We start from the raw sequence: 9,826 nt of genomic DNA, 5'->3' as shown, positions 1-9,826 counted from the left end.
CTTCTATTCCTGGAGCCACCCTGACATGGTTTATCAATGGAGAACCCGTGAATAATGAAGCACTCCTGGGACCGGTCAGAGATGTCGAAGATGAAGATGGAATGCACACTGCTACTCTAAGCCTGCAGTTTAGAATACTAGAAAGGCACTTCGTCAAAGGAGACATGAAACTTAAGGTGAATAAATAAAATATCAGTCTAACTAACGGTTTCTTTATTTAAACAAAATTATTTTAATTTCTATAGAGAACTTATTTTATTAAAAAATCTCATGCCCGTATTCAAAGACTAAACTCAAGATGGGGAAAATATTGGATGTAACAGAACTGAAGCCCGTATTCTCAAACTCAAAATAAGGAAAGTTCATTCTCATCTTAAATGAAGAGAATAACTTGATCGTGAGAATAGTAGAATGTATTGGGTGTCAACATAAGTAGTAACAGTTTTTTTTTAATTTAGAAATTATCACCATATTAATGTTTTAAAAAAGTGGGATAGATTATATCTGTGGTGTCGTGGAAAAGGGGCACAAGTCGGGTTTTTTTTTATTTTGAGTTTTTACTGCCATTCGATGACACACAAGGAAAACGGGTACAAGTTGATGAAACAAATAAAAATTGACAACAAAAACGCGATTTTACAAGTAAGCATTTTCGACACCTCTTTCTGTTAGCGTCTAATCGTGAAATTAAAGCTGCCAAGCCTGCTCGCGATATTTTCATATTGTACGGTGAAGATGCTATGAATTATTGACGTTTTTTTTCTTAAATAATGGAGAGTACATTATTGTTAATTTTTTTGTATCAACATAAATTCTGTTGGTTTTTTTTCAAATGAAAAACAGCGGATTATTCCTTTAAAAAAAAGAACGAGATGAAACAACAACAAAAAAAATTGAAATAAGTCACTAATAATATATTCTCCTTTATTATTTAAGAAAAAAAAATCAATATTTCATGGCATCTTCACCAATATCTTTGGCAGCTTTATTCTCTGAATTTAACGCAAACAGAAAGAGGTGTCGAAAATGCTCACATCCGTCTGCTGAAATCAAATAAAATAGTTTATTTTATTTATTTGTATAATTTTATTTTATTTGGGATTTTTACAGCTTTCACATAAAAAAAATGAGTAGAAATATATAAACAATACTAGAGCCAACAAAAAAAATCCACTGTAAATCTAATAATACATAATAGATAAGAAAAGAGTTTACGTAATTGTATGTGTGAACGTTTGTATTCATGAAAGAATGAATGAGAGAGAGGGTGCGTGTGTGTAGGTGCGTAAGTATAGAAAAAAAAATAAAAAATTGTAATTATATTGAAAAGGGTACAGGAAAGAGCTTGATTAGAAGTTTAATTATTTAAAAAAAATATTTTATACCTACTTTCGAAACCTTTATGTTAAATTTAAAGTCAAGAAATGTTATAAATTGTATTTTTCAAAAGTATAGTAAATTTCTAAACCTTATTTTGAAAAAAAAGCATTTTATTTTAATATTTTATTGATACACACTAAATGAATAATGTGCAACGAGTCCCGTACAATACGGTATTGTATGGGACTCGTAATATAATAGATGTATTGTAAAAGCAAATTTTCTTTTCGTTTACTTGACCATTTTTATGTTTGAAAAAAAACGGACACAATTACTATTTACACCAAATACATTATTCTGTTCTTATCTTCAAATAATTATCTGCCTATGAGATAAGAATGTACTTATCTTGAGTTTTGTCCATAAATACAAGCATCTGCAGGCTTATTCTGACGTTCGTTCGTTTGTAATACATCCATCTCACTCTTACGCAATCAAAACCGTATTTCGCTCTTTATCCCTCTCATACGATAGGAATTAATATACGAAACTAAAAAGTTTCAGAATAAGGCCACAGTTTTGTAACACCCATAGTTGAAAGTTCTATCACAAAAGTAAAGATCTGATAGGCGCCGTGGTGCAGTTGGATAGACAGCCACCTGTGAATTCCAAGTTTTTTTTCTTCAATTAATCTGGCTGTTGCTGTAGTGTATTTTTTGTGACTTCCTTTTATAGAACCAGTTATAAAACCAATATTTCACGTCCTCACTACCAGGAATCAAAACCAGCACATCAAGTTAGGAAGGCGAACGAGCCAACTACTTTACTACGAGACGGACTAATCTCAACTTGATTTCCTTTTTCAGGGTTTGGGTCATTGTTCCATTCCATACAAACACTTTCGACAGTTTTATGAATTTCAATGCTAATTTTAATGTACTTTTCACTTCGAAAGGTTTTTTTCATTTATCGTTAATTTTAATTTTGTATTTACTCTGATACACAAGAATGGAGGCATTTGAAAACCGAGGCTTACGTTTTTGCTTTTGGCGCTTAAACCGTCATATTAATTTAGAACACAATTTTTCTGAAATTTTTTGTAGGCTCAAATAATCCTACAGCGGTTTTAGGCTTCAAATTCTCCGAATTCATTCAAAGCCGATATTATTCAAATTAAAGTAAAATAAACGTTTTAAGAGTATTACCGTTTTTTCTTGTTTATCAAAAAATAATTGAGAATATTTTGAGCATGTCTAAATGTTTGAAAACAGGCTGGATTTCTTTCCTAGATCTAAATTTGTTGCAACAGAAAAGGAAAACAATTTTGAGATGTGTATATGGAAGGCAATGCATTTACAGGGCTTATGACTTATCATTGGCTGTTTTAAGTGGCCACTTTAAACACTTTAAAACATTCACTATTTAATCTATGTTTGGACTATGGTGTGAAATCTAGTCTTTATTTACAATCATTTGGACAAAATAAAAATATTTACTGATTAAAACAACTGGTCCAAGAAAAAGAATAAGACTTAAAAAAATAAATTTTTCATAAATTTTATGAAAGGTACATGTTTTAAAAAAAATCTATACATATCTACTTTTATACATCTAGTAAATGTTATCACTGTAACTCTCAAAAAAAATAGACTAACTCTTGCGCTTGGAGAATGACTTACACTGTTGTAGTTGTTTATTTATAAGAGTTTATATAATTTTAAATATACGAGAACATGAGAAAAAAAACATAGGATATATAAAGAAAAAAATATAAAACATTCATTCTAATTAAAATTTAATGCAGTTATTACACGTGTTTTAAAAATTTCTTTAGATTTACTTTAAATTTATTAACTAATATATTATTTTTAATAGTTTTTAGTTCATTGGGAAGGTTATTATAATTTTTACACCTTTGAAGACAAAACTATTTTGACCATGACTTGTGTGCAATTCAGGAATTTTAATATGATTTTGGTATCTGTGTGACTTATTCATTTAAAATTCTTTTATTTTTTCTTCTTAATATATTTGTATAATCGAACTTATTTTATAAATAGTGTCTACTGTATGAACCTTAAATATTTTATATGGACTTTCCGTATTGAATATTGAGGGTTTCTTTAAAATTAATTTAATAAAAGAGAGTTTAATATATTGGCATATGCACCACCCCATCCTACAATACCATATTGTAACAAAGATTGTACAATTGAGTAATAAGCTATTTTTAAATTATTGATTTTTAAAATATTCCTTAATCTAATAAATATGTTCTTACCTTTTGCAATACGTTTCACTAGTTCACTAATATGGTCTTTCCATTTTAAGTTTTGGTCTATGAATACACCAAGATATTTAATTTTATCTGTCGCATCAAGTATTAAACATGTTGAACAAGTAAAAAATACTTCAGGCGTTACCTATTTATAATTATTAAGTCAGATGGATATCACCTACATGATAAAGGTTTTAGCTCTTTTACTTCACAAAAGTCAACAGATGGAAGAGTTGAGGAAATGTATGAATGTTACACAGAATGTAAAATGGCCACTTAAACCAGCCACCGTAAACAGTAAAAATTCATGGTTTAAAAATTAACTTCCTTCATTGTTCGCAGTGCTCCGCATCGATTGAAAACATATATTCCAAGAGCTTCGAGGAAAACGTCGAAGGGGAACGTCCGCAGCGGGCGCCAGCAATGGAAAGTAGAGATATCACAGCTCAAGCAGCTGTTAATTCCCACGCTGATAGAGTACAAGGTATTATTTAGTTTGATTATCAGTATCGTGCATTCACTAATGGAAGGAAAAGGGGGTTTTAGTTTATATTCTCTGCGCGGCAGGCATATGACTCCATATTGAAAGGATATGTGCGGAAGAGCGATTTTATGAAAAAGTATTTGAATTCTGTCACTCTCTCGCTGACGCCTACCCAAATACTGTGAGAAAATGACAACTGCGCGTCAGACTGATTGTGCCTAGCTTAAATCGACGAATTGAGGACCCGTTTTCCGCGTCCAAAACTAAACCGATTTCGTTTTTTTTTAAAGATAACATCAAAAAAAATTCTTCTTCGGTTTGTTGTTTTTTTTCAAAATTAGTTCATATTTGTATACCTTTCATTTGAAGACGGCTTTGGGGGATCATTAAACCCACTATCAATCTGCGGCTGTTTTAGAGTTCCAGGAAACTCTCGGTCAGCTGCAAAATATTCCCAAGGTATGCAAACTCTATGCAAATTAATGAGGGGGAGGAGGACGTATAGACAGAGGTCAACACGTCATCCCCAACCTTCAGGATCTCCTCAATGCTTTTGTCTTTTCTATTACAAAATAATATATGTACAAAAGACAGAAACAATTTACACACAGAAAAAAATATAAAAACATTGACTTACTAAGAACACAGAACACAGTATTTTTTTTAACGAAATACGTACAAAAATGACCATAATATACTGCACCGTTAGAAAAATGATAAAAATATGAGTAAATAAACGAAAATAAAATATATTTCAGTTTTACAAATAAACAAGATAAGTGTACGAGCATATACTTACGTAAAACCGAATTAAAAACACGAATAAAAGTTCCGAAGGCTGTACTGAAAGCCTTACCTATTTACCTGCATCAGTTTTAAGGTTACTCTGACGGCGACAGAGGCATTGAAGGCAGTAAATGTTAATTGCGATAAAAAAAACACGAGTCTTTTGTATAAGATTTTTTTAAATAAATTAATTTACCATTCATTTTAGCTAAAAACAATGTTTTTTCGTTATTCAGATCTGAAAAGAGACCACAAGACCTTTAAAAGAAATCCGGGTAAGTGGGTGGGAATTTTAATTTCAATGTTGTATTCGGATGAACGGTATACGCTATACAAATTTGATAGTTATTTTTGGAAAAGGGAAACGTGCTGACAAATTTAAAAAAAATCTGATACTGTATCTTTTAATTTTTTTTTCTGTTTTTGGGTAGGGAAAATGGGAATACGAGACCGGGATTTGGTTGATTTAAGCTAGGCATAATTAGTCAGGAAATATTCCGACGCATATCCTCTTAAACAAGTCATTTTGCCCATGTACTGGTATCGTAAAATAAAAAAAAAAACATATTCTACATCTTAATGTAACTGCGACCATTATGGACATAAAAATAATGAGTCCTTTATTGTTCCAGCTGGCAATACTGCTATCTCCAGAGCCGACCACACGGCCCTAATAGCTCCTATCATTTCGGCACTCTACTTTACACGGTTTTTATATGTAAGATAACCACTATACATATCATAAATGTAAACTAATTACCTCTAGACTAATGAAATTATGCCAAAGAATTATCTTCTTGTTCGAGTGCTGTTTTTCATTCTCACAGAACTTTTCACAAAGGTCCTTACTATAAAAAAAATATGGATGAAAACTGAGCTGAATAACATTTATATTATTTACTACAAATTTTGATGCAAATTATCAATTGAAAACCTTTTATTCATTATTAGATATTTTTCAACATATAAAAATCTTTCAAGAATATGGAAGTCTAGGCATTTGCAGAGTCTATGATCTATCATCGGCTGGATTACAACTTAACCTAACCTAACCAGAGGACACCCCAAATTAGTGTCAAAATACTATAATCTTACAAGGATTCCCTGGAAATTAATATGTATCAGATATGCAATAAATTTTATTATAAATAAAATATTAAAATACAACTTTAACCATTTTACCTATAGGTAGTTGATTTCCATAATAACTTTGGCATTTTTCGATTCTGCTTGGTTTTAATATTACATTCCAATGCGTGTTGTTTTACGATAGAGAATGAAAGTATTGAGGAAACTAGCGACATCTATTGTTGAAAGAGGGTAAGTTTTTTTTCATTAAAATTTGATAATTTTGAATTGGTTTACAAGATATACAACACCCTTAATTTAGTCTTGACAACCATCGTCAAGGACTTTTAACTAAGGATGTAGGCAACTTACAATAGTTTAGAGATGGTTTTATTAATGAAATCTAAATTTACAAGTAATTATTTGAACATTTATTAACATGCTCGCTCTACTGATATCACAAAAAGAAACGAAGTTTTTAATGCTTACAAAGACGTACATTTTTTAAGTCGATGATTAAACCTATATTTATTCTTCTAGATCTATTGAATTGTTTTACAAATGTTAAATTTTTAATCTCGAGTTTGTAAAATAACATGTGATCATTCGTTTGAATTTTATTTAATTATAAAAATTAAAAAAATAAATGAAAATTCCAGTAATTCAAAAAAAATAATGTAGTTAGGTAAAAAATATTAAATAGACATATCTCACTATCTTAATGTTTAGATTAAAAGTTAGATTATATTTTAACCGTGTATCTTTGTACGTATTTAAGACTACTTTTTAATTTTAATATTTAGCTATAAGTGTCTGTAAAAATTAATCAAATGAACCCCGATTCGAGTTATGATTTAAACGTTGAACCCAAAGTACTTTTTAAGTTAAAAAAATGTGTCAGTCACCAAAAAATAGTTAAATCAGCCACTCAACAAAGCGGCTAGGCTGTTTATTGGATGCCGGCATTCAACTGAATAGCTAGGCCATTCATTGAATGAATAAAAATAACTCACCGCTCTACGTGTTAGCTGGTTATAAGCTTGTCCTTTGGAAACACCCGAATAAAAAGTCACCAGGTTAGGTGAGGATAGGCGGAGTAAGTTCAATAATAAAAAAAAAGTTTTTTACTTTACTTGTTCAGTTGAGTAAAGGATTCATTATAAATTGACATAAAGGGTTAAGTTATTGGAAAAAAAAACAATTATTATACTTAAACCTACTTATCCTTAACTAACCGAACTTCACATAACAAAATATATTAAAAAATAAATTTAAAATAAAACAATTGTTTTTCATGCTAGGCTTTTACCCTTTTGTTGAACGTAAATTCAACGAATGGCCTAGCCATTTAGTTGAATACCGGCATTTGATAAACAGCTGAACTACTCGGAGGAGTGGCTGATTGAACGGTTTTTATGTAAAATGTATCTTCATTAAAATGATCTATTTTAAAAAAACACCAAAAAATCAATATTTAATAAGCTTTTCTCATAAAAAAAACTTTCAGAAACTAACGTAATTTCCAAGACTTGTATTTTTTCAAGGGTAGTAGTAGTATGGGTTCCTTAAATATAAATAAATTACAAATTAGTTAATTTGCTCAAAAACGCAAGTATAACAATATGTGATATAATCTTCTCTTTTCGTTACACTTGCAAAAATTATCGATTTGTGATCACGTTTCTTCTAGCTTTAGAATAATTAATAATAAGTATTTCTTTATAAAAATAAGCTCTCTGTATTATTCTCTATTTTTTTAAATTTAATTTAGTACTAATATACTGGTGCGCTGAAGCATTGTTACGCACGGTATTAAAAGTACGAGTAGGTGTTTCCCCACTTTTTACTTCGCTCCACTTCACTAAAGCAGGGTTCCTAGGAAAGCGGTGCCATGGTCTAGCGGCCGTAATATGCCGTGATGCGGGGGGCGTCATGAAATACCCGTTATCGCGTCCAGAGATGTAAACTTAAAGAAAGCAGTGTCGTTATCTGGCGGCTGTGATGACATATCTGTCAAAAAAATGCGCTGGAATAAGCGCCGCAATCCTTCATATTTTTTTAGTTATCTAGAAATCAATTACGTTGACATAATATCATGATGGCATTATAAGAAATATAAAAAACAATATTTTAATTGAAGATAAACTTTTTTCTTGTAACAAATAATATTTTTTAATTATTTATAAAATTTTGTTATTTACTTTATAGTACGTATCTGATATATTCAGTGTTGTACCGATATTTCTCCACAAACTTTGTTTTAACTGGGCTTCTTCGTAGTCTTTGCTCTACACATTATATAAAGCTTCATGATTTTTTTACATAATCAAACAAAATTTTGCCAATTTTACAAGTCCACGTCACGTTCACATTCATTTTGACAGCTTTGAAGGGCAAAAAATGCTCACTGTTTGCATCTATATGTGTCGGATGTGTCGGATGTCTATATCTATATGTGACGGCTGTCCTGCAAAAAATGTCAAATGCCGGTACCGGCGTTTGACGTTCTCCTCACAATCAACGTTTTCTAAGAAACCAGTGCCATTGGTTTGTACAGCGTTTTAATGACGTCATCCACCGCCACATGAAGGTCGCTAGATGACAGCACCGCTCTCTTAGGAAACCCTTATCTTATCGTGCTAAAAAATTCCACGCGTTCCTGTGCTGTGTTGTCCAATACACATGCAAAAATGAGAGATTTAAAATATAAAAAATGCAGTTTTCATAGACAATTAATCAATCATCATTGATTAAACAATTTTACTCCCTATTTGATTTACTATTCAAATAATTACAAAATGCCTCGAAAAATATATTTCTGAAAAAACTGCAGGTTAATAATTAAATGTTAATATGGCTTGGTTCATCTAAAAAAACATTCCCAGCTGTATTTTATTGCTTACATTTTCAAATCCAAGTTTCATTTTTGATTCAATGCTTGGCAATGGAGATGAATTTTGATGGCCCGTAGTAAAAAGAGACTCGGAGAAAAATTCTGGCCTCAAGTGTGTGTTATTAATATTACGATAGTTGTAAAAACGGTGTACCGGAACTTGTGGATACTTGAATCAATTTTACGGGATACGTGAAAAAGCTTTCAAAACAAACTGTGGTTGATCGCATTTTTTAATGTGTAGGTTCCTACGTAGATTACGTAAAATAAAATAAAATAGCTTTTTATACACCAATTCCCTTTAAATTTTAGGAGTTGATTCTATCAACTCAAATACATGGTCATTTAATAAGTGAGGCTTTTGAAAAGAAAAACATTGATAAAAAATTAATAATGGTTTTGAAAACATTTTTTTTCAGAATATTTATATCTTAACAGCGTCAAGGCTATTTGATAAAAAAAATATTTTGATCCAGACTTTGATTAAAGGGGCAAATTGAACATTTGATTATTGTTGAATATATATAGGACTTATAAACTGCCATTGGCTGAATTGTGTAATCATGACATACAGTGTAACATCCTGCTTACGTCCTCATTTTTCCAAATCAACCATCTGTTTATTTACGTCTTTGTAAGATTTTACGGAAATATTTCATCTAACAATCTAAGATTTCATATCCGTAAAAAAACATTTCTAACGACCATTTAATAGTTTACAATCAATCACCCTTATCACCATACACTTACCTGAACCCGGTGGTGAATAGGACACTACATCGTGATTCGAAGCAGCGTATTTGGATCATCTGTTATATGAAATTAAGGTTTTCAGGCCTACGCTGCAGGTGTCGATCCAGGAATAATAAAATATAACAGTTAACAACCATCGAAATAAATATTTCACGCCTGCTTTCCCGGGAATCGAACCCGGGACCTCAAGCGTGGTGGGCAAACGCACCAACAACGGCGGACGTTTCTCCATTCAATTTCCCTT

The 9,826-nt window shown here is 31.1% G+C and overlaps 1 protein-coding gene across 1 annotated transcript; it reads left to right on the top strand.

The window, feature by feature from the left end:
* Positions 1–6: 6 nt before the first annotated feature.
* LOC148272630 (uncharacterized) lies at positions 7–6,583 on the top strand. The gene is made up of 3 exons (XM_088239794.1): positions 7–176; positions 3,941–4,082; positions 5,501–6,583. Exons 1-3 carry the CDS (start codon positions 102–104, stop codon positions 5,593–5,595), a joined length of 312 nt encoding a protein of 103 aa, XP_088095920.1. The 5' UTR covers positions 7–101; the 3' UTR covers positions 5,596–6,583.
* Positions 6,584–9,826: the final 3,243 nt, after the last annotated feature.

Source organism: Micrasema longulum, unplaced genomic scaffold (genome assembly GCF_059751315.1).
Source record: "Micrasema longulum isolate JH-2025_06_02 unplaced genomic scaffold, ASM5975131v1 h1tg002265l, whole genome shotgun sequence".
NCBI classification, from domain to species: Eukaryota; Metazoa; Arthropoda; class Insecta; order Trichoptera; family Brachycentridae; genus Micrasema; species Micrasema longulum.
Note: the sequence above shows the minus strand (reverse complement) of the source record. Positions and strands in the feature narration are given on the sequence as shown.

Bases quoted from the DNA above. Each gene is read 5' to 3' on its own strand.
- LOC148272630 (XM_088239794.1), top strand. From the start codon at position 102: ATGCACACTGCTACTCTAAGCCTGCAGTTTAGAATACTAGAAAGGCAC. The intron at 177-3,940 runs GTGAATAAATAA...CATTGTTCGCAG, and splicing joins AAGGAGACATGAAACTTAAG to TGCTCCGCATCGATTGAAAA. The intron at 4,083-5,500 runs GTATTATTTAGT...TTATTGTTCCAG, and splicing joins CCACGCTGATAGAGTACAAG to CTGGCAATACTGCTATCTCC.